This window comes from Ursus maritimus, unplaced genomic scaffold (genome assembly GCF_017311325.1).
Source record: "Ursus maritimus isolate PB19 unplaced genomic scaffold, ASM1731132v1 scaffold_25, whole genome shotgun sequence".
NCBI classification, from domain to species: domain Eukaryota; kingdom Metazoa; phylum Chordata; class Mammalia; order Carnivora; family Ursidae; genus Ursus; species Ursus maritimus.
This window is the reverse complement of record NW_024425008.1, coordinates 23165006-23189473: the sequence shown is the minus strand read 5'-3', so window position 1 is coordinate 23189473 and position 24468 is coordinate 23165006. Positions and strand designations below refer to the sequence as shown.

General features: G+C 41.6%; 1 protein-coding gene across 1 annotated transcript; it reads right to left on the bottom strand.

Moving 5' to 3' along the window:
- Window positions 1-216: 216 nt before the first annotated feature.
- On the bottom strand, window positions 217-24462 carry ALKBH1 (alkB homolog 1, histone H2A dioxygenase). The gene is made up of 6 exons (XM_008699256.2): window positions 24238-24462; window positions 21521-21629; window positions 17518-17680; window positions 5655-5745; window positions 2661-2854; window positions 217-1392 (listed from the first exon to the last, which is right to left on the bottom strand). The coding sequence occupies exons 1-6, from the start codon at window positions 24418-24420 to the stop codon at window positions 963-965; spliced, it is 1170 nt and encodes a 389-aa protein (XP_008697478.1). The 5' UTR covers window positions 24421-24462; the 3' UTR covers window positions 217-962.
- Between the last annotated feature and the right edge of the window lie 6 nt (window positions 24463-24468).

The following is a 24468-nucleotide window of genomic DNA, read 5'->3' as shown; positions in this document are numbered from 1 at the left end:
TTCCAAGCTGTCCACAATCACAAAAGACAGCAGTGACTGGAATATCAAAGAATATTCTCTCCTGTGAGACAGTCACAGAGAAGACTCAGGGCAGAGCAGGAGGGTGCAGGACAGAAACAGCTGGAAGGCTTCAACAGCATGAACAACACAGCAAGTAAAACAGGAAAAAACTAATCCCAGATTCGCTAACCCTCAAAGATAGATACAGATCTTTAATTTAAAAGAGAGAAAGTTTATTCATGGAGAAAACAGTTACAGAACACCCTTGGGGCTTTTTTAGTCCAACAATTAAAATTGCATTAAAAAGCCAACAGGAAGAGTTTAGACCTAAAAGAAATCTGGAGAAACTACTGCCCCCCTTTCCTTGGCTTTATATATATTTTATCTTTTAGGCAAGAGAGATAGCTGTGATTAATTTCTTTCCTAGGAGATGAGGTTTCTAGTTCCATTGTCTTAATGTGTATAGGATTCTTCCGTGAAGGCCAGAGAAGACAGAAGAAAAGATCACTGGACGGCTGGAAGAATGAGGATGAGACTAATGGCTGGTTCTTGGAACCACGATTGTACCACAAATCACTAGATGGGGTAGCAGGAGGTTTGTCGGGTTTTCCATTAATAAAATCTGAGGTACTTAAGGCTCTAATAACATGGAAACTCACTTCTACCTCAGAGGTAACAGCAGAGGCTGGGAAGGCTGTTCTGGAAGGTCAAAGCTCCTTGGACTTCTCACATACATTAGTGCCAACATCTAATCAGACTGGGCCATGTCCAACACATCTCTGAGCAAAGCTGTTAACTGCTTTACTCGTCAGGATGGCTTCCAAGGCAACACTGTGATCCATGATGAGTTTTTCCCTGTCTCTGTTTTTGGCTTGTCTTGATGCTAAAGTCTATGGCAATACAAGAAAGCGTGGTCATTAACTGTGAGACCCGCCTGAGTGAACGAACGGGCTCTCCAAGTCTCAGCTGTCAGGGTTTAACTTCACTCGTTTTACTTGGCTACTCTCGTCATCCAGGTAGCAGAAACCTTCTGTGGTGATGTCTCTTTTCTTCTCCTCCATGGGTTCCAAAGGGAAGTCCTGGTCTGTGGCCAGTACCTGTCGGACAGTCATGTTCACACGAGCGGTTTTCAAGTAGCTGGTGCACACCTGCCAGTCCTCCTCAGAGCAGGGCTCGACCACCGAATCTCTTGGGAGGACGGCTGGGAGAGGCATCTCCAGGCAGCATGGCAGGCTGTCCCCTTGAGGACTTGGAAGGACCCTTGGGACTGCATGGTTCAAGAGGCGGCTGAAACCTGACATTACCATGATGTCACCGCTATGCATGAACATGGCCGTGGGCTCTTCATCTCTTTTGAGGCCACCCAGAAGAAAGATGGCAGACTGTCCGAAGCTATTAAAAAAAAAAATAAGTAAAATAATACACAACAGCAAGTTTCTATTACTAACCATGGCTGGGAAAGTTACTGCCAACCGCATTCTTTTCGAATTTCAGCTCGACACTTAACTGTTCTCACATCTTCCTTTTTAACCCGAGCTAAAACCCTTCTCTTCTGGCTTGTGTCTGTCAGTGAGCAACCCATGATCTGCTACTTAAACTTAGCACAGCCCACTGGACTGCTACAATGTAAAATTTGAAGCACTTAAGTAAGCAGATTAAAAAATTTAGTTTTAATATTACCCGTATAAGTTTTAGTGATGCATCTTTAAGACTTAAGCCTCCCAATAGAGTCCTTTACTATATTTATCATGCCTATTCACTTTTTTTAAAAAAGATTTTATTTATTTATTTGAGAGAGAGAGAGAGGCAGCGAGAGAGGGAACACAAGCAGGGGGAGTGGGAGAGGGAGAAGCAGGCCTCCCGCTGAGCAGGGAGCCCAATGCGGGGCTCAATCCCAGAACGCTGGGATCGAGCCTGATGCGGGGCTCAATCCCAGAACGCTGGGATCACGCCGAGCCAAAGGCAGACACTTAACGGCTGAGCCACCCAGGCGCCCCCATGCCTATTCACTTTTTAAAAAAAAGATTTTATTTATTTATTTGAGAGTGAGTAAGAGAGAGAGTACGTGAGCAGGGGCAGAGGGAGAAGGAAAGCAGACTCCTCTGCTGAGCAAGGAACCCGATGTCGGGCTCAATCCCAGGACTCTGGGATTCTGACCTAAGTGGAAGGCAGATGCTTAATGGACTGAATCACCCAGGCGCCCCACCTGTTCACTTCGAAGATAAGGCAATTAATAAAAGACACTGTTCAGGCACTTTCTTTGTGAGATACAGCTGCAGCACGCTGCCCAATTTAAACTTATGTAGAGACAAGGGAGTAAACTAGTCAGGCTTTTGTGCTTTACTCTTCCCTATTCCAAAAAGGTTGCTCGTTTTCCTTATGGCCTTCCACTTGCCTATGCAGACACCGACGATACCTTTCAATACAAAAGGTAGACTCCATGCACCTTAAAGAGAAATATTAACTGTAATTTGGTTACTACTCTTAAGGACAAGGCTAATTTTACTTATGATAACATTGTTAAGACACCCAGAGTAATTATATAGAGTTCAAGCATTTCTTAAAGTCCTATGTTTTTATTTATTTATTTTATCTAGAAATGCTTTAGAAAAAGGAATGAAGTGACAGAAAGTAATCCCAAGTCCCTAGAACCAGCTTACCTGAAAGATAGCAGGGGTTTGGAGTGATCTAGTTCAGATCTGTCTACGTGGATTCCCAGTGTAGAGTCCAGTCTGTAGTAATTCAGGATACCTGCCTCGGCTCGGAAACCCTGAAATCCACAGGCTGCGGCTACTTGCTCTGAGAGGAAAGCCAGGTCAGAAGGGAAAGGTGTATAATGATCGGCTGAGTATTTCTTTGATAAAAGTAGGGAAAATAAGAAAAATAAACAATGATCTCAGGAAAACAGGAAACTGTGGCATAAGATTAATTACCACTTTCAAATTATCTAACTTACATGTAATACCAACATAGCACGATTTATCCATCTGTTTTTGAGGCATCCAGTAATCTAATAACGAGACGTTCTGAACAGCAAGCACCTATGACATGGCAGGCACCATGCCGTGCGAAATCCGACAAGTTCACCCTGCATGGCGTCTACATGTGAAGCAATTACTACACCTCTCTCTGGTGTACTTTAATCCCAAATACGATCATTCTCATAGGACAAAAAAGCAACTCAAAACTGTCACTGCCAAGAGGGACATGATGACTAAATGTAATGTGGTATCCTGGAAGAGAAAAAGGACATCAGCTAAAAACTAAGAAAACTGAATGAAAGCTAACAAAATATGAATGAAGTATGGACTTCACCACAATGTTAATAATGCAACACTGGCCCACTAATTGAGACAAAGGTACCATAATAAAGAAAGATGTTAACAGGGAGAACTAGGTGTGGGGTATATGGGAACTCTGTACTATCTTTTCAACCTTTCTACAAATCTAAAACTGTCCTAAAATACAAAGCTTATTAAAAAAGAGAAAGCAAGCAAGCAAGCAAGCAAGCAATTCAAATACAATAGCCAGTTTGGGGGCGCCTGGGTGGCGCAGTCGTTAAGCGTCTGCCTTCGGCTCAGGGCGTGATCCCGGCATTACGGGATCGAGGCCCACATCAGGCTCTTCCGCTATGAGGCTATGAGCCTGCTTCTTCCTCTCCCACTCCCCCTGCTTGTGTTCCCTTTCTCGCTGCCTGTCTCTCTCTCTCTGTCATATAAATAAATAAAATCTTTAAAAAAAAAAAAAATAGCCAGTTTGGTTTGGGGCCCCTAGCCCACACCATGGCACGCTGCCAATTTCACTGGTCAGTCTGATGGGATGACATGCTCCAAATATCTGAACTGAAACTAACTTATACCATGGTCAAGGCAGGACCTTAAAATGGAAGTACTTTTCAACATTTAACTTCCTGAACTATTTTTAGCATGTAAAGATCACAATCACCTTTTTCTCTTAAACAAAACAAGTCAAAGGGCAGAACACTCACCCTCTCTACAAAATCCCGCAGTTCAGGAGAACGACAAGGTGGCAGTGTCCTAGGCAGACGAGGGTGAGGGCTGCTCGGCCAGGTAAGCCTGCAGCAGCCTGATGCCCCTCCTTTGTCTTGCTGCTGCTCTCACGTCTCCCTTTGCCCAACAACCTCAAACCAGATTAGCAAACCCAATTCTGTCTCACATCACATGTAGCAATAGAGGCACAGCTCTGGGGAGAATGTATTCACTTTGGCCAGAAGTGAGCTTAACTTCAGGTTAAGGAAGACTTTTGTGAAAGGTCTTTAATGGATGGCCAAGCCTCTTCAGTTGGAATTTCTGTGTTCTATTTTTTCCTGAACTGCAAATAAGAGTTCCCATTTAATTTCCCAAAACTAAGGATATAGCTAGAGAACTTTAAGGTTTCCTCTACCCTTTCATGTTTCAGTCCTTCATAAGATCAACCAGTTAGAGCTACCGTTCTAGCACTAGGTTACCTCTGTGGGCTTTCGACCCTACCCTATCTATGCACTAGTCTTCCTACTTCTCTTCCACTTTTCTCCACTGAGTCACTCTGAGTTTCTGATAATTTTTCACTCCACATTTTTCTTAGTAAATGAGAGTAACTTTAAGTCCTTGGGGAATAACAGTATCAGCAATAAATGTAACATCATAAAAAACAATAAGCTAATATGTATCGTGTTAATGTATTCAGCTACTCAGAACAAGCAGGCACTGCTGTAATCATGATGTGGGCATTATGCCTTTGAGCCCCCATTTATGAGGTATGCACTATTCTATGGAAGGATAGACTCAAACCTGGGCTGGCTAACCCAGAGAGAATCACCTGGCTATTTCCCCAAACACAGCTATCCACTCTTCCACTGAATCTCCATCGCTGAAATTAAGAATTATATCATGAACATTTCTGAGCAACATTTATCATTATTTTGAGCAGTTAATATAATTGTTAATAAGCTGGGTTGACTGAAACTATGGAGCTTTTAGAAAGCAGTTAGCAGGAAGACGGTCTATACCAATCTGTTTATTTAGTTTATTCTCAGAATTAGTCCTTCTGCTTGGTGGCAAACATCTTATGGGGACAAGAGGCACTAGGCTGCCTGTGATAAAGGAGGTACTTTTGGAAGCATGGAGGTCAGGAAAGAAGAAACGGTACCTCAAGAAAACACCTAACTTTGTTAACTGCAGGACATTCTTTCCTATCTGTGTCTTGCTCAGACCTATACAGCAGGCAAAGGTGTCTTCCCTGAGTTGATGGAGGAGAACAGCAGAAGTATATGGAGCTCCTTTTACTCCAAACAGATATTATGTAGAAAATAAAAACTCAACACTCAACAATAATGGAAATAAAAGTTTTAATTGAGAATTGCTCTTGCATGCAGTAAAGAAAAATCTGTATCCCTGAAACGTAATTAGAGAAAGCACCAATGACTTCTGATGAAATAATACAACCTAAGGGCATATGAAGAAATTTTCTCTTGGGAGAAATTCTTCATTTCTCTTGAGACACTGTTATCAAGACGATTTTAACAGATAAATGAAAGAGATCCTTTCACAAATGGATAATCTGATACTTTGTAAGCTTGGCCAGAAGATATCCAACTATGGAGCCCAAGGAGTGTAAAAGCGAAGACAATGGAATCTGCAAGGAACTTTTCATACCTTACTGTCCCAGTTGTAATGGTAGCCTAGGGTCACCCAGCGCAACTTCTCTAGTAAACTTCGGGGTCTCCGTTTATTTGCTTCTTTGTACCTGTGAAGAGTGGGGACAAAAGAGGATTTATTCACCTCAAATGGCAGCAACAGACCTTTGCATGCATAGAATCTGGTATTCCTTGGTGTAAGCTGTTAGCAAAGATCTCAATAGGTGAAGTGGGAACAGACAGATGAGTTGACCAAAATATAATAACACTAAAAACATGTTAGCATTTTTCTTTTTTTTCTTTTCTTTTATTTTTTTTTTACGATTTATTCATTTGAGAGAGAGAGAGTGTGCATGCTCGATCTCAGGACCCTGAGATCATGACCTAAGCGGAAATGAAGAGTCGGACACTCAACCGACTGAGCCACCCAGATGCCCCCATGTTAGCATTTCTAATTTTTAGTCCTTGGTTCTAAATCATCTGATGAATGGGATCAATTTTATTTTATTATTATTTTTTAAAGATTCTATTTATTTATTTGTCAGAGAGAGAGGGAGAGAGTGACAGAGAGCAAGCAGGGGGAGGGGCAACAGAGAGAGAGAGACAGAACACAAGCAGGGGGAGAGGGAGAGGGAGAAGCAGACTCCCTCACTGAGCAGGGAGTCTGATGTGGGGCTCAATCCCAGGACCCTAGGATCATGACCCGAGCCAAAGGCAGATGCTTAACCAACTAAGCCACCCAGGTGCCCCCATGTTAGCATTTCTAATTTTTAGTCCTTGGTTCTAAACCCTTTGCTGGATGGGATCAATTTTAAATGGCAAGTCTCCAGCATCTCAATAATGATAGAACAAGAACAACACAGAAATGTCTTTACCTGTCCAATCAAAATGGGACCAAGGGCACTACGGGTAATTGAAGATTTGGCTAATAGAGCATGTTCCGTTTGGTCTGCTGAAAGTGATGTATGATTAATCATAGCTATCACTATGTTTATAATGATGGTGGCTTCCCAGAATTATAGGTTGGGGGAAAAAGTTTGGCAAAATATACATTGTATACAATCAAAAATAACTGGTTTAACATGACTTCTTCAACCCTGTCTAACATAGCTTAGATAATTGAGGCTTAGCTAACAATTAAGGACCACTGTAATTGATTTGGTTTCTGACATCCCCTTGTTCAAACACAGGAGGCTTCTGCAAAACAGAGAGGTGCCCTTTCTGCAATTACATCCTGTCTGATCAAATCTATGGGATTAACTACTCTTTTTCTAAAGAGGAAAAAGCTTCTTTGATTTACCTCTAAATATCTAAAAATACAAGAATGCTAGGCCTAATAATTTTAGGGCTTGTTTTTCCTATGTAATTTACATCAGTAATTGAACAAATTTTTTTGGTCCAAGAATCACTGAGGTTTATAAAAGAAAACATTAGATTGCTTTAAGGAGTTCATATTTTGACAAGAGACGACAGATAAGTATAAGAAAAAATGAAGGGAAATTCAAGGCAGTATAAAATCTGTACTAAACTGAGTAGCACAAGACTTTGAGGGCCACTGGAATTTAAAAAAAGGAGCTCAAAGTTAGCTGTCTAATCAGTTAAGGCCTCATGGCATTGTTGGGAGTTGAACGTGGCACTGACGAATGGCCAGCATTTAAACAGAGTGGAGCAGTGGGCAATACTGGCATACCACGGGAGCAGAGGCAAAGGATTTATTAGAGGCTCACACTGTAAGTGGCACTCGTCTTGATGTTTGACAGAGTTTAGAGAATAGATGCTATCTGTCCTCACAAAGTCTACATTCTAAGGACATCGTGACACAAATATACATCAAGACCAGTAGCTAAAAGGAATGGAACAAACACCGATTTACTTAGGAGAGTGGTGCAGAAAAGCGGCAGAGCAGATCTGATGGCTATTCTCTGAAAGGCCTGCCTGCAAGGTTGGTTGTTGGCAGGCATGTGGAACTTGGAATCTGGGGAGGTTCATATCATTCCCAGAACTGCTGCTCACCGTGCCTAAACTTTTTGTGCAAAATAATACAGTTTATGCTAAACAGCTGCTTTCCTTCTGGGAGTCTGGAGTTTGGTATGTGTCACACAGAGACACAGCCCCTAGTAAGAATCTGGGCACTGAGCTTCCCTGGCAGATAACATTTCACCCATGTTGTCACAACTTGTTATTGGGGGAATTAAGCACACCTTGTGTGACTTCAATAGGAGAAAACCCTGGAAGCTTGAGCCTGGTTTTCCCAGTACTTTGCTCAATGCATCTTTTCCCTTCACTGATTTTGCTTTGTATTCTTTGAACTGGAATAAATTTTATCTATGAGGACAGCTATATGCTGAGCCCTCCTGGTGAATCACCAAACTTGGGTGTGGCCTTGGGGACACCTGGCACAAAAGAAGACAGATAATGATTAGCAATTCAGGGGAAACAATATATATGTGTGGCCAGTGACTACAACTAGCTGATATGAACAGTTACCATGCAGAACCATTATTCACTATTTACATTTACTATGTGTAAAAACTAAAAACTGGGGGGGGGGCGGGGAAGGAATTCATAGTTACTAACACAATCTGAGTTCTACCAATGTTTCTTCAGCTAAAGATACAAATAAAAGAACTCTCTGATGTTCCCTTCTGGAGAACATCATCTATTTTAGTAGCCTTGAGATAGAAAAATAAGAATGACTTCTCAATTCCAGACTCATGTGAATACTGTGGTTACCAGTGTGTATCCCACTTAGTTTCTGCCAAGTGGTTTCCAAACTTTAATGCTCAGGAGAATCACCTAGAGGGCTTGTTAAAACTCAAATGGCTGGGCCCAGGCCTATAAATTCTGATTTAGTAGGTCTAGGATGGAGCCTAAGAATCTGCATTTCTAATAAGTTTCCAAGAGATGGGGATGCTGCTGAAAGAGAGACCACACTTTGAGAAACACTATTCTAGCCAAAACACCTTCCACCTTTCTAGATCAATGAAGGATCATTTTATCCTTGATGAAGAACTCATACTATTATATCAAAATTAGATTGACCTAAACAAATAAAGATAACAACAATGCAGCTCTAAAAATAATTCAGGGGGCACCTGGGTAGCTCAGTCAGTCAAGGATTTGCTCTTGATTTTGGTTCAGGTCAGGATCTCAGGGCTGTGAGATGAAGCCCTGCGTCGGGCTCCACACTGAGCGTGGGGCCTGCTTGAGATTCTCTCTCTCCCTCTCCCTTTGTCTCTCCTCTCCACTACTGTCTCTAAAAAAATGAATGAATGAATGAATCAATAAAATTCAGAAGGCAATGGTATTTTAGACATTTGATATAGTATCACCAAGCTGCTTTTCCACAAAGAGTCAGTCTAATGTTCCTTAAGAACAGGGCATACAGTATTATAATTAACACAGGCTTATGGTTTTATTATCAATAAAATCATCAAAGTCATAGTAATAATCAAGCATGAATACAATCATCCTATACCTTTTAAAATTTGTTCCTTTTTTAGAAAACCAAAAGAACATCTCTTTTCTACCTTAATTGTGTCACTTTAAGAGAGGCTCTGGGCTTTGCCTTGTATTATTGAGGGGGACTGGTGTTAAGGGTGTAAAAGCATTAAGCCCAGGCCACCTAACAAAAAGGAAAAAAAAAAAAAACCTTAAAGACTTGTATAGTGAAAGAATAGTTGTGATCACTGAGTGTGCCATTTTGAGGATGATTCTATAGACACACACGTTTTGTGTATGTGTCAGACCTACGTAGGTATAAGATTCCACCCCTCATTTCATACCCTCTGAGAACACAATTTCAATTCTTGTCTTTGTATGGAATTTCTGGTAGGAAAGTAACAACAATTTTAGGGCTTGCCTTCAAGATGTGAGAGCAGGACTGGCCAACACTAGCCATTCCCTGTCTCAGCATTAGTTAGGGACCATTCTAGTCCCTACGGGCTTGGGGCAACAAGGATTCCAAAAAATTCAGTCTTGAACACTGTGAATAGTTTAAGGCCAAAACCAAGTTTTACCCACTCCCAGATGATCTTCAAGCAGGAAATACTGACAGATTAAAAAGGCGGGTGGGCTGTTCTCTTTTTAAAACTGACTTGTCTAAAAGGAGGCCAGGCCAGGAAGGCTCAGGGCCAACAGATCTGCCATATCCACTCTAAGGAATGCAAGGGTTACGCTGGCACCTAACTTTAAATCTTTATCCAATTATCCAAAAGAATGTTTTCAAGCAAGTATGACCCTGATTATTGGTTCTCACTGCAAACAGAAACATGCTATGTTCCCCGCCCCTGCTGTGGCTCCAAGCACTGGCATGGCGATGACGGATGGGTGAGCTGGCCACCTTCTCCCCTGGTGAATGTGCCCACACAGCAGTCTGCTCACTTTCTGTCATGGATAAGTGCTTTATGTAAGTGCTGGTATTTCTCTCAGCAATCACGTCCTCTAGTGCTGCTTTCAACTGTACCCTAACTGGGTGGAAATGAACCGTCCTGCTTGTCCACTCTTTGTGCAGTGGTAGTTTGAGAGTCATAACTAAGCACTGGTACTTCCTTTCCTTCTTTGCTTCAAGGACATTAATGAATCATTATGAAAGCAAAAGTACTCACTCGGGGCAGAAAATATCTAAGGTTGTTTGTGATAAAAAGCCTTAAAAATCCTATTATAGATATTTGTTTTTTCAATCATTTTTAAAAAATTTTATTTACTTAAGTAATCTCCACCCAAGGTGGGGCTCAAACTCATGACCCCAAGATCAAGAGTTGCTTACTGACTGAGCCAGCTGTGCACCCCACTTTACTATGGTCTTTATGTGTAACTGACACATCTCCCTCTCTCTGACTTCACTTCTAAGCTCAGTTCCTTATTTCCAAAGGCATACTGGACATCTTTGCCTGGATACTCCAAAGGCATTTCAAAAATATTAATCCCCAAACCACACTAAGGATCATCTCTGCTCTTTCTCTTCTTCTAATCCTATTTCCATTAAAAATCTTAGTATATAATGTTACAATGAACATGGAGAGGCAGATATTTTTTTGAGACACTGATTTTTTTTTCCTTTGGATATATACCCAGAAGTGCAATTGCTGTATCCTCTGATAATCCTATTTTTAACTTTTGGAGGAACCTCCACAGCTTTACATAAAGAATTCCAGCAGCCAGGACAAAGAAACAACCTGAGTGTCCATTGATGGATGGATGGATGAAGAAAACATGATACACAACACATAAATGAATATTACTCAGCCATAAAAAAGGAAATCCTTTCATTTGTGATGACATGAACCTTAAGAGCATTGTGCTAAGTGAAATGTTAAGACAGGGAAAGAAAAGGGGCGCCTGGGTGGCTCGGTCGGTTAAATGTCTGCCTTCGACTCAGGACATGGTCCCATCAGGCTCCTTGCTCAGCAGGACACCTGAGTCTCCCTCTCCCTCTGCCTGCTGCTCCCCTTGCTTGTGCTATCAAATAAATACATAAAATCTTAAAAAAAAAAAAAAAAGACAGGGAAAGACACTGTATGATCTTACTTGTATGTGGTATCTAAAAAATCTAAACTTGCAGAAACAGAAAAGATTGAAAGCTGCCAAAGGTGAGGGTGGGTGGGTGTGGGTGAGGTGACTGAATGTGGTCAGAAGGTACAACTTCCAGTTATAAGATAAGTAAGTTCTGAGGATCTAATGCACAGCATGGTGACTACAGTTAACAAAACTGTATTGTGTATTTGCTTAAAAGTTCTCATCACGAGAAAAAAATTTATAACTATGTGAGGTGACTTAACTTACCACGATAATCGTTTTGCAATATACACATACCAAGTCGTTGTACACCTCGAACTAATATAATATTGTTTGTCAATTATGTCAATAAAACTGGGAAAAAAAACCCACATCAAAAACTTCAGTTTTACCCTATAAGTGCTACTGAGAGATTTGTGGATAATCCTTAACTTCTTGTTTCTCACTTCTCATCATCTCTTGGTCACCAAGCGTTGCTGACAATGTCTTTTCCATTGTTAAGCTAAATTCTTAACTGTGTTTTTTCAACAACTGTATTTTCAGTCCATATTCCTCACTGCCAAGAATTGCCTTTCTAAGGGTACCTGGATGCCTTGATAGGTTAAGTGTCTGCCTTTGGCTCAGGTCATGAATCTGCGGGCCGGGAATTAAGCCCTGCGTTGGGCTCCCTGCTTCTCTCCCTCTGCTGCTCCCCTGGTTTGTGCTCCCTATCCAAATAAATACATAAAATCTTAAAAAAAAAATTACCTTTCTAAAGTGAAAAATCTGTTAATAATTTTGATGAATCCCCACTGTCTATAGGACAAAGCCCACACTTTGCCATAAGGCATGCAACTCCCCTAATAATGCGGTTCTTAAATTTCCTATCTCACGGCCAATCCTTCCCCGCAGGGTGCCCTACCCTCCCCATCCTTCATGGCTGTGCCTCTGGCCATACAATTTTCTCTACTGAAATGCTCTGTCCTCTCCTACCCTCCTCTCCGCACAGATTTTTCTGACTTGCTTTTGTGCATATTAACCTCACTTCTTACGGGAAATCTGTCCTAGTTTCAGTCTCTCCCTCCACTGTGCCTCATAGCACCTTGCGACTTTTATTCGCCTACATGGTTCCTGTGTTATAAATTCTGTATGTAAGTACCCAAATTCTTCCTTTAACAGTCCCTTCCTCAAAGGCAGGGAGCGAATTTTAATCTTCATATCTGTCTTAGCATCAAATATTTCCTAAAACACAAATGTACATTATTTAATAAATGAAAATAAGATGGAAAGGTACTATATATAGTCTTTAATTGATCGTTCTCAAATTCAGCATGTTTTTATCAGGCTAACGGAGGGGTATCAATTTAAAGTATATTTAAAGAGCACTTTCTAATATATACAAAGAACTGTGGTTAGCACTGAGGTTACAAACACTTCAAGGTCTGGGGCAGAGGAGGGGCATGGCATGGCAGTGGGAGGGAGAAGAGCACCATGACTGGATTCACTATAACAAGTGCTTATAATAGCATCACAAAGTCTTAAAGGAGTAGAAAAGGGGAAGGGATTAATTCTGCTTCCACATTGAGGACATTAATGGAAAAAACTTTCACATACGCAAAAATGGATGCAAAGCATTTCATAAGCTAACTTATGGAATAGATAAAGCAAAGCTGCTTTATTTAAATTAATATCTCCCCTTGTCTTATTCTTTAAAAAGTTATTTTTGAATAGATAATATATTCACAAAATTCAAAAGGTACAAGAAAGGATCCACTAATTAATTCCACAAATATTTATTTGGTAATTACTGTGCACTGAAGAATAAGAACAGAGGGCAAGGGGATAAAGAGTGAGGGAAAATGGGAGAGTTTTTAATTTAACGATAAGGGAATCATCTCTCATAAGACGATAAGACCCAAAGACTTAAAGGAAGCAAGTCATTGGTTATCTAAGGGAAGAGCCTTCCAGGTAGAAGGAAGAGCTTGTCCAACGAATCTGAGCATGTCTGATGTGTTGAAGGGAACAGCATGGAGGCTACTACAGCTGGAGCAGAATAAATAAAAAGGAACGGTAGGAGATGAAGTTGGAGGTGGCTGGGGGCCGGATCACCAGGGTCTTGGAGGCATGATAAAAAAAAAAAACTTTTGATTTTATTCTAAGGATTTTCACTGGCCTTTGTCCCTCCTTCTTGGGAGAGAGCTTTTAAATCCTTGAATTTCTGGGAGGAATAGGAGTATCTTTGTTATTCTGAGTGGGCCCTGAGGAACACAAAGTTTATGCTAAGAAGATGACTCAGGATGTTAGCTTGTCAGATTAGAAAGACCAACCGTGTGATTAGAGGGATTGAGGCTTTCAGTCAAGTGATACTAGCTAAACCTCAGGGGCTGGGTAGGGGCTAGAAGCTGGGTAAAATCATGTGACTAGTAATTCAGTCAATCATGCCTCAGTAGTGAAGCCCTTCAAAAAAACTGAATACTAAGTTTGGGAGAGGTTCCTGGGAAAATGACACATCCTGATTCCATGGAAAGAGGACACGGAAGCTCTGCCTTCACGACCCTCCCAGACATTGCCTCACAAATTTCTTTGTTGGATGGTCCTGATTTGTATCCTTTATAATAAAACTGTAATCATAAGTATGATTACATACTTGAATTTCTTCCTTAAATTCTGTGAGTTGTTCTAGTGAGTTATGAACCTGAGGGGGTCATGGGAACTTCCCTGAATTTGTAACCAGTTGTTCAGAAGTGTTGGTAGCTTGGGATCTCCTTGTGGCTGGTGTCCTAAGTGAGGGTGGCTTGGAGACCATGCCCTTAACTTGTGCTGCCCCTGCCGACTGGATGATTGCAACAGAACTGAACTGCAGTAATGCAGATGAGAAACTGTAAGAGAGGTGCCGGGATCTCCACACTCAATCAGAAAACAGACTGAAGAGGGGCGCCTGGGTGGTTTGGTCAGTTAAGCGTCTGACTTTCGCTCAGGTCATGATCTGGGGGCCCTGAGATAGAGCCCTGCACCGGGCTCTCTGCCAAATGTGGAGTTTGCTTGTCCCTCTGTCAGCTGCCTTCCCCCACCCCCGGCTCATGCATGAGCGTGCACTCTCTCTCAAATAAATAAATAAATAAATTCATTTTTTTAAAAGATTTTATTTATTTATTTGACAGAGAGACAGCCAGAGAGAGAGGGAACACAAGCAGGGGGAGTGAGAGAGGAAGAAGCAGGCTCCCATCAGAGGAGCCTGATGTGGGGCTCAATCCCATAACGCAGGGATCACACCCTGAGCCGAAGGCAAATGCTTAACGACTGAGCCACCCAGGCGCCCCAAATAAATAAAATCTTAAAAAAAGCAAACAGACTGAAGAGGCATGAGAACAAACACAGGGAGACAGACGAGGAGGCTACCGCAGTAAATGAGGGTGGCTCAGACCAAGGCGGCCAGGACGCAGACGCTGAAAATTGATTTTATGTATTATGATGGTAGCTCTCCTGTATTTGCTAAAGAGTTAGAGTTAAGATTTTTGAATGCCGGTATCGTGGCTGCATTCTACTGCTGGGGTACATCATATTTGATTTATCTGATCTCTAGCTGACAGACACTTGGCTTGTTTCTCATTCCTCCCTCTATTACGAGTAATGCCGCAACGAAGATGCTTATTCCTACCTACTGTAACCTCGCGTAAGAATCTCTAGCTACAGTAGTCACTCACGATGAACTCTGAACAAAACAGAACTGAGGTGCCCTAATTTTGTGAAGACTTATTTTTCCCTTAAGTTCAAGCATTTCTTCTTCATTTCCTACTTAAAAGTTTCTTCTTCCCTGACTAAAGAAACCTAGAAAGTTAAAATGGAAAAGAATCCTTAGAGATCCTCTGGCTCAGCAGCTCTCAATTATGGTCAATAATCAGAATCTCTAGGGAATCTTCTTCAATGACAAACCCTCTCCCTTTCTGACCTGCTCTGGGAAAGTGGGGAGAGCTGGCATGTACTGTCCAGGTGACTCCAACCATGATCCAACCACCTGAAATGGCTTATCCAGTCCAATCCCTTCGTTTCCCAGGTGAGGTAACCAAAACACACACCACATAGTGACAGAAGAAGAACTAAGGTTCTAGTCGATTTTTGATGCCACCAGCAATGTCTGAGTCTATCACTTTCTTCCAACCCTTGACAACAGAAGATAGGACTACCACGTTTTTTATTTTTGCTATATTCACAAGACAAAAAAACCCAGAAAACAAAAAAAGCCCTTCACCATTATTTACAGGATGATTTATTAAAGAGGTCATCTGAACTATCTTAGAAGATGGCAACTGGGATTTCTGCAGTCGTTTGTCAGAAGGAAAAAAATCAATTACTTAAAAACACAGGCTGGTTCAACCTCAAACTCTAAGCTCTCTGACTAATTTCACTCAACCATGACCTTCCTTTACTTTACTCTCAGTTCTAAAGAAGACATCACTAAGAGTTTATAGGGGGTGTTTCCCAATGCTCCTGCCTTTCCCATAACTTGCAGACCAAGAAGGCTTTAAAGAAAAAACAACGAATTTTAGTTTTCCTTTCCCCTTTCAACTAAAGGAAATCTTCTACTTTCCCTGTTGGAATTAGTATGACAGTTTCTGAAAGAGATCGTAAGTCCAAACAGAACACACAAGGCCAGCACAGTGGTTTTAATGGACTGCTCTTAAGATTTCTTGCATATTACCTTGTTTAATTCTCACACTGTTAAATGAGGGAAGGACTACTATGAGACATGGAAAGGTTAAGAAACTTGCTCAAATTTACATACCTAGTAAGTGGCAGACCTGGGAAGTGAACCAAGGTGATCGGACTCTAGACCTAGTGCTTTACGTCACTAAAACCTTTATAGTCTGGCCCTAACCTACTTCTTCCGCTTCATCTCTTGCCAATTCTAGCCATCACTTCCAGGAAGCATCTTCTATAAACTACCTCTAATCTAGCCACCTGAGTATCTATTTCCATAGTATCTTATAAACTCTATCTCTGTACCTGCCAAACGATGTAATTATATGTCTCTGCCCTCAGCTAACCTACAAATTCCATGAAAGCAGGAACTGCGTCTTTGGTCACTGAATCTCTAACACTCAAGCAGGAATTTGTTGAATAAACACAAGAACTCCCACATTCTATGCTATTTCACAGAACAACTTACTGTACCTTGAATATTACCTCTTTGCTCAGTCTGCTTTCTCTTCCCCAAACAGCCTTCTTGCTCTTTTGACAGACAAACTCCTAATCATTTTCAAAGACCCAGTTCAAATGGACAGAGGAGAAAGAGGATAACAGACTCAATTACAAAGTAATTTTTTCTTCGACACCTCTTTTTGCCTAGAGGAATTATTTCTCCCTCTGGCCCCCACAGCATTTCTCTAAACACCTATTCTCTAAACACTTTCTAAGCTCTATTATAATTATTCCTTTTTTTAAAAAAGATTTTATTTATTTATTTGACAGAGAGAGACAGCCAGCGAGAGAGGGAACACAAGCAGGGGGAGTGGGAGAGGAAGAAGCAGGCTCCAGCAGAACAGGGAGCCTGAAGTGGGGCTCGATCCCTGGACCCTGGGATCACGCCCTGAGCCGAAGGCAGATGCTTAACGACTGAGCCACCCAGGCGCCCCCTATAATTATTCCTGTTGACACTGAGTTCCTGCCATAGACTATGCACTCCTGAGAACAAGGACAGTGTCCTATGAATCTTTGTATCTCCAGTGCTTAGCATCATGCCTGGTACACAATTAACCCTCAATAAATATTTGTGGAATGATGGGGCACCTGACTTAAAAAGAATTATATATTTGTGAATGAATAAATGTTGATTCAACATTAAGCTGCATTAGTTCTCATGAGGAACAACTGACCTACCATAAAATTGCTAGTAGCACTGACTTCATCGAGGAGAGTAGAAATAAAGAGCTTTTAGCGTTAATTTTTTCAAGGATACCACAAGTCTTCAAAGGAACTCACGTTATTTTTTTTTAAGATTTTATTTTTTTAAGTATTCCCCACACCCAATGTGGGGCTCAAACTCACAACCCCGAGATCAAGAGTTGCATGCTCTACCACCTGAGCCAGCTAGGTGCCCCTGGAGCTCACTTTAAGTAGAAAAAGGGCTGAAGCTGAATGAAAATGGACCAGCTGATGATTAAGGAGGATGAACTCGAGAGTCAAACTACGATAAGGAAATCTTTAAAATGGATCTCAAGTGAATGTAACTGTCAAAGCATCTGTCCAAATGTTCCCAGGGCAAAGAATACAATTATGCTGTTTTTGCAGGGAAACAAGGAAAAAGCAGGTCAGTTACTTTCACTGCATTGTTCTGGAGTCGGTCCTCTAAAGATGTGCAGTGAGCTGAGCTGAATATGAACACTTACCTCAGAAACTCTTTGCTCTGTTCCCACAGGTCCTGGGTCTCTTCTTGGGTCATGTGCTTGTCCAGGTTACACACATTCGGTTTCTGGGAATATAACTTAAGGCACTGCTTCACCCAGTGCCACTGGTAACCTGGGAGGAAGGGGTTTGGGATAAAAACAAATCCTATACAAAAGGACAGGTAGGGAAAAAAGGAGAGGAGGAAATTCTCCATCAGTTATTGATATAATTTACCTTATATCGTCCTTATACCCACTAATTTTTTATTCCCTATCCCCCTTTGCTCAGGTTTTGTGGCTTCCACATTTATAAGCAAATGTTCTCATTCCTATTCTCTGATTTTAGAGGAAGGGAAGAAAGAAACAAATTCTCAAGAGAAACAAATATTCCACAACTACCAACTGTGTTACCCCAAAGCAAACTTTAGAACTGATAATGCCCAAAGTCACCGCTCAAATCTGCACCAGGTGTTTATCATTTATAAAGGTGGCAGCTGCTTCCTGCAATTACTACCTTTGTGATAGCGCAGTGTTCCCCATCGGCCTTTTTTGTTTTCTAGCATCTGGCTAACAATTCTTATATTAAATTCCCTCAGTTAAAATAATCGGTGTGATTTCTGCCTATGACTGAAATCTGACAGAACAGGGAGGAAAGATGCTGTGAAGTACATCCGCTCAGTATGGCATGATGCAAATACCTACAGCACGTGTGCTCAAAAGATCTTTTGTGACCTTGAAAGTAATATAACGTCCTTTTTCTCCTGTGTCAAAGAGAAATAACAATATTCACCTGGAATGCTATGCAGGGTAAGGATCCGTTCTCCAAACATTCAACAAAAACACATTATGTACTTTCTTAAGAATTAGAGACGAAAGGGGCACCCGCATGGCTCAGTCATTAAGTGTCTGCCTTCGGCTCAGGTCATGATCCCGGGGTCCTGGGATTGAGCCCCGCATCGGGCTCCCTGCTCAGCAGGAAGCCTGCTTCTCCCTCTCCCACTCCCCCTGCTTGTGTTCCCTCTCTCGCTGTCTCTCTCTCTGTCAAATAAATAAATTCTTTAAAAAAAAAACTAGAGATGAAAAACTGTCCTCAGTGAAGTCCCTAGAGTCGGGACAGCAGAGACCATTATGCAGATAATGCCTTGCGGAAGTCTGGCTATGAAACAAAACAAAGGTTGAAGAGCAGTCATGGAAGAATACAGAATTTAAGGGGCGTTTATGGTTTTTAGGGTTGGGAAAGGCCTAACCATGCTTATAGACAATGTGAAAGAATCAGCAGAGGGGAACTGGTTGAAAACAGAAGAGAGGAAAGGAGAAGAGCAAGGTCTTGAAAGCTGGAAGAGGTGAAAAGGTGAGATCAAAGAGGTGAAGGGACTGGCTTTGAACAAAAGGTGTTCCTCTTCCTCTAAAATTGGAGGACAGGAATGAGAACATTTGTTTCTGACTATGGAGGCCACTTTCGCATTTCATGTACCAGCAAAATTCTCCAAATAATTTAAGAGTGTGACAGGACAGTCAATATTTTGAGGAAAAAGAAAGATATGAAAACCCCCACCAACTCACCCACCTATCAGCATTATCTCCCAAAATGAAGATTATAACATTCCCTAAAATATCAGATTAAAGGAAGAATACCGCTGATCCAGTGACAAGAAAATGAATACCTTTTTAGGCAATCCACTTGAGACAACTGTTCCCTTTCTTTTATTGAATTAATATTTATCTCCTTTTAATTTTCATGCATTGATCTCAGGTTTGGACACACAGAGCAATCCCCAAATTAGTTTCTCATTCTTCAAAAATACCTCTAACTTTCTAGCTAACATTTATCAATCATTTACTATGTGCCAGGCATGGGCTTCAATGTACTCACACTTAATCTTCACAATAACCTTACAAAGTGAGCACCTTTTTATACACATTTAACCTATCAGGAAACCGAGGCCAAAAAAGATTAAGAAACTTGCCCAAGGTCATAGAGTGGATGGTAGAGCCACGACTTGAACCCAGGTAGCCTTGTGTCAGAACCTAGGCCTTAACCACTAGTATGTACTGCTCCCGTCCCTTTGTGTCTATTACCACCTTTCAAACGTTGGATGCTGTCAGGTTCCCTCTCAGTTTTACTCTTCTTTCAGATCCATGACTTCCTGCTCATTCTTATAAGGACAGGTTGTGGTTACACTCAGGTTCCTTCATAACAAGCAGAATCCAGAAGTAAGCACAATCCTTCTGATCAAGTCTGAATAAGAGATGGTCATTTCCCATGTTCTGGACATTACACTTCTATTAAATGCAGCTTCAAATGTCAGGGAAGACAGAATGAAGTCCCTAAGGACATAATGAGGTACCAAATCACAAAATGTGGCTTAAGGGTGAAATCCTAGAAAACCTCAAAATCAATATACCTATTTGGACAATAGATAAACCAAAGTGGGGTTGATAACTTTGTAGTCTGAACAATTTGTTAAGAGAAGAGGGCATAGCAAGAGAAACACGACCTTGAAAATAGGAGGTAGGCTTGCAAGGTCAAGGGCAGCCTTCAAGAATAAAAAGTACATAAAAGGCTACTTGGTGATGCACGCTCCTCATTCACCCAAACTCACAGGGAGCCACGCATTCGTACATAAAAGCCATCATTTGACTCTTCCTTCACGAAGAACTAAAGTGCACAAGGCCTTTTAGGGAAGTATTGAAACCGTTATGCTGTCCTATGTTATTAATAAATACATCAATGGTCATAATGTATTAAGAGCTATGACACAAACCTGGCCCATGGCACAATGAAAATTAGTATTTTTTTTTTAGGGATTTTTCTTGTTTTTAACCAGTATTTGAAATCACAAATACAATATTAACTTTATGTCCTCTCCAAGAAAAAGAAAGACAGATAAAAGATTATTTGACCAAATAAGGCATTTCTGTATTTTCTTTTTTATTTTATTTATTTATTTATTTGAAAGAGTGAGAGCAAGGGGCGGGGGGGGGGGGTCAGAGGAGCCTGATGTGGGTCTTGATCCCAGGAGCCTGGGATCATGACCTGAGCCGACGGCAGCCGCTTAACTGACTGAGCCACCCAGGCACCCCTGTATTTTCTAAATAGTTCATAATAATTCATCTACAATGACCCCATGATCCTAAGATTAAGGGCGCTGGACCGGCTCAGTCAGTAGCATGCGACTCTCGATCTTGGGGTATGAGTTTGAGTCCCACACTAGGGGTAGAGTTTACTCAAAAAAAGATTAAAAACATTACCCATTTTTCATCATGTTCTTAATTTCTAGATCTGTAATGTGAGCTACCCAATATTATTGAAGTTCAAAATGCTAAATTATTTAGTCTACTAGGGCTTTTGATCTCATTAACTAACGTTCTTTTCAAAAGCTCAGCCTTAATAATAGCAACAATTTTTAAGTTGTTTTTCTTTTTTTTACCACACGAGAACAGAGACTTTGTGATCAGAGCGACCATTATGAATTGTTCCATCATTCAAAGTGGTTCTTCTGCCAGAGTAGTTGTTTGGAGTCGTGGCAGGGAGCCCAGAGTCAATGTGCTAATTTTTGATTTGTACCTGGTGTGTCACTTTCTGCACTTAAGGAAGGCACTACTGACTTTTTTTTTTTTTTTTTAATTTATTTATTTGACACAGAGAGAGACAGACAACCAGGGGAAATGGCAGGCAGAGAGAGAGAGGGAGAAGCAGGCTCCCCACTGAGCAGGGAGCCCGACGTGGGGCTCGATCCCAGGACCCTGGGATCATGACCTGAGCTGAAGGCAGGTGCCCAACCAACTGGGCCACCCAGGCGCCCTGGCACTACTGACTCCTGTTCTAACCTTTGGGAATGCTAAATAAATGGAAATCTTAATGAGGCAGAATTTAAAAGGAGTTTGGGAGCAAAATATATCTGTGTTTAGTTTTCCCCTTTGTCTATTAACCCGCTTACAAATCCTCTCCTGAAATTAGACAAATGATTATATGATTTTGTCTTCTGAGGTCAGCCGCACTCACCAGGATAGCCTTGTAGTCCATAGGCTTGCCACTTGCTGACTGGCTGAAGTCCTGCTCTATGTGCATCGTGGTCACTGACGGAAGACACACTCAACTGAGATCTGAGCACCTGGCAGGAAGGAAAGAGAAGTTGGAGGGCTAAAGCTATTTTGCAGGTCAGATCTGAGAATCTCAAACTTCTAAAGGTGTTTCTGGTATGAGGCAAAAATTAGGAGTCCTAAGTCTGGGCTCCTAAACTTAGTTCTACCACTTACTTGATGTAAGACTTAGATAAGTCACTTAACTTCTTAGAGCTCAAGTTTTCTCATCTATATACTAACCAACACTAGAATGCAATATAAAATTAAGCAGTATGAGAACCAGTCTGATTTTGGCCTACAAGACTACCTTTTTGTCTGACACCACACCTCTGTGGACTTCTTTTGACTCTAAATCGTGAGAGATGTACTGAAATATCTTCAGTCAAAATTCTGTTCACCTCAATTAGGCCCAACAGTAATGCTTCTGAGGCACTTGTATACAGTTGGTGTTTAACCAGACCTATGAGGAACATCAGGCAGGGGAGGTTAAGAGAATGGAAGAGTGTGCTCCAACCAGACAGAATAACTGTTTCAGTAGAACACTGGAAACCCTGCTTGCTGAAAGTACAATATTTATTCTCTTTTAGATGAAACTTCAAACTGAAACTCAGAGCTTTTGTCTTTGTTAATTACTGAGAAATTAAGTTTTTCAGGGGCTCATGAAGTTTTCTTTGCATGTAAGAGCATCTTACAGATGGCTCATTAAATTGGTTAAGGGATCCAACATTCAGTCACTAAAGTGAGGACATTCAGAAAACAAAAACCTTTATTCCTTCATTAATAATAAACTTAAGAGTCTGGCTTGCCTTAGAATACATCAAATGTTCTCTTCCAAAAAGACATGATCTCTTATCCTATCAACTTCACCAAGTGTAGAGAATTCCAGAAAAAAACACCAACTAGGCTGGTGTACTACCAGTCTCTGTAATAAAATGGCTATCTGGAACTCTTTGAGAGTCCTGACCAGCCAATTGTTCCAGGTACTGATAAGATGTTTTTATTTCAAACATTTGTAATGATTTCTCAAATAGACCATACTTAATAATGCACTGTAATTCAGCAACACCCTCATAGCTGAAGTAAGTTTGTGGACCTATTCTCCATGCTAAGCTGAAACAAACCTCTGAGGCTTTAAAAAAAAGTCCTGCTTCCACCCCTGCCTGTTAGCCGTCACTTTCTCCACTGCTCATCAGTTGCTCTTAGAGCAACTTTCTTCTCCGGTTTGCTACTTTCAATCTGTTTTGAGCTGAAGAACTAAACACCCAAGTTTTTTTTTTTTTTAAGATTTAATTCTTATTTATTTATATGAGAAAGAGAGAGAGGGAGAGCACAGAGGGAGAGTGACAGTGAGAGGAAGAAGCAGATTCCCTGCCGAAAAGGGAGCCCGACGACGACCAGGGCTCATGACCTGAGCCAAAGGCAGATGCTTAACTGACTAAGCCACCCAGGCGCCCCTAAACACCCAAGTTTTTACCTACTCAACGGATAGTGTATTTATTGAGTGCTTACTGTTTTAGATATGGTGCTAGACACAATATCCTCTTCACAGAGGCTTACATTCTAAAAGTATTTTTAAGAGAAAGAGAGTGCACACACGCACACACAAGAGGGTGGGCAGAGGGAGAAGGAGAGAATCTTAAGCAGGCTCCAAAGCTCAGCACACTACTTTGAGATCATGACCTGAGCTGAAATCAAGAGTCAGATGCTTAACCGAATGAGCAACCCAGGCGCCCCCATTCTAAAAGTATTTAAGTATTGCAGCAAAATATAGGCAAAAGGAGCTGAGGGTCTGACCCATGTATATTATTAGAGAGCTGACTTCCTGTATGCTATTTTGACAACTCTAAGACCATTTCTGCTAACGAATGAAATTTCTAAGAAGCTGAGTTCTAAACAAATATGGTGGTACTAGAGCATTCCGATTTTATTGACAGCTATAGGAAGCTTAGAAAGAATCCTTCATCCAGCCATCTGTGGACAACACCAAAACCAAATTAAGGGATCAGGGATCTTCAGTGTTACAGCGATTGTAAAGAAATTACGCATTATAGTATATTGTGATTTTCCCTGTGCCCCCCCGTCCTCCTTTATGTTGCTTTTCTTACTTTTCACGGGGAAAAGTAGAAATAATGGATCGTGTTTGGATTCATTTGCCCTTTACTTTCAAGCGTGGAGAGATCATCTCACTTTTTCAACACTCTCTTTCTAAAAGGCCTAGGGACGACAGGACCAGTTTTATGGAGACCGATTTATCTAACAACATCCATCCCTCTCAGTTCTGGGAGTACTCGGGTAGTTGTTTTTTTCAAGCCGCAGAGCGCTTTCCTAACACCTATGAACACGGTTTATGCGTTTTTACACAAATCGAAATAGAGATGCAAATGGACAGTTAATGTTAGGAATGAACACCAATTCCCAAGCATTCTTTGAGGCCGCAGCCAGGATTGGCCGCGTGGAGGAACCCGTAGCACAGCTCTTCACAGCCGAAGTGTGACGCTCCGTGGATAATTAAACTCCGCGAGCGGGAATTACTCAATAACACTCATCTGTAAGCCAAAAGAGGTGAGGAGGTCCCTGAAGTCCCTCCAAGGAGCATGGCGAGGTGACCGGGGGCGCGGGCAGCTCCTCTGTCTGTACCTTGTGGGCACAAGGCCCCGTGCCGCAGGCTGCGTGGGCCGCCGAGAAGTCAATGACCGCTCCCAGGTCTGCGGTCCCGGGGCGGCTCTGCCGGTAGAAGCGGAAAAGCTTCCGAAAAGCGTCCTCCCCCGGCTCTGCCGCCAGCGTCGCTACAGAGCCCACTGTCGCCGCCATCTTCCCCATGTCTTGTCCAGCCTCTTCCGACCCGGAAGCAGATTGCCTTGCCCCAGG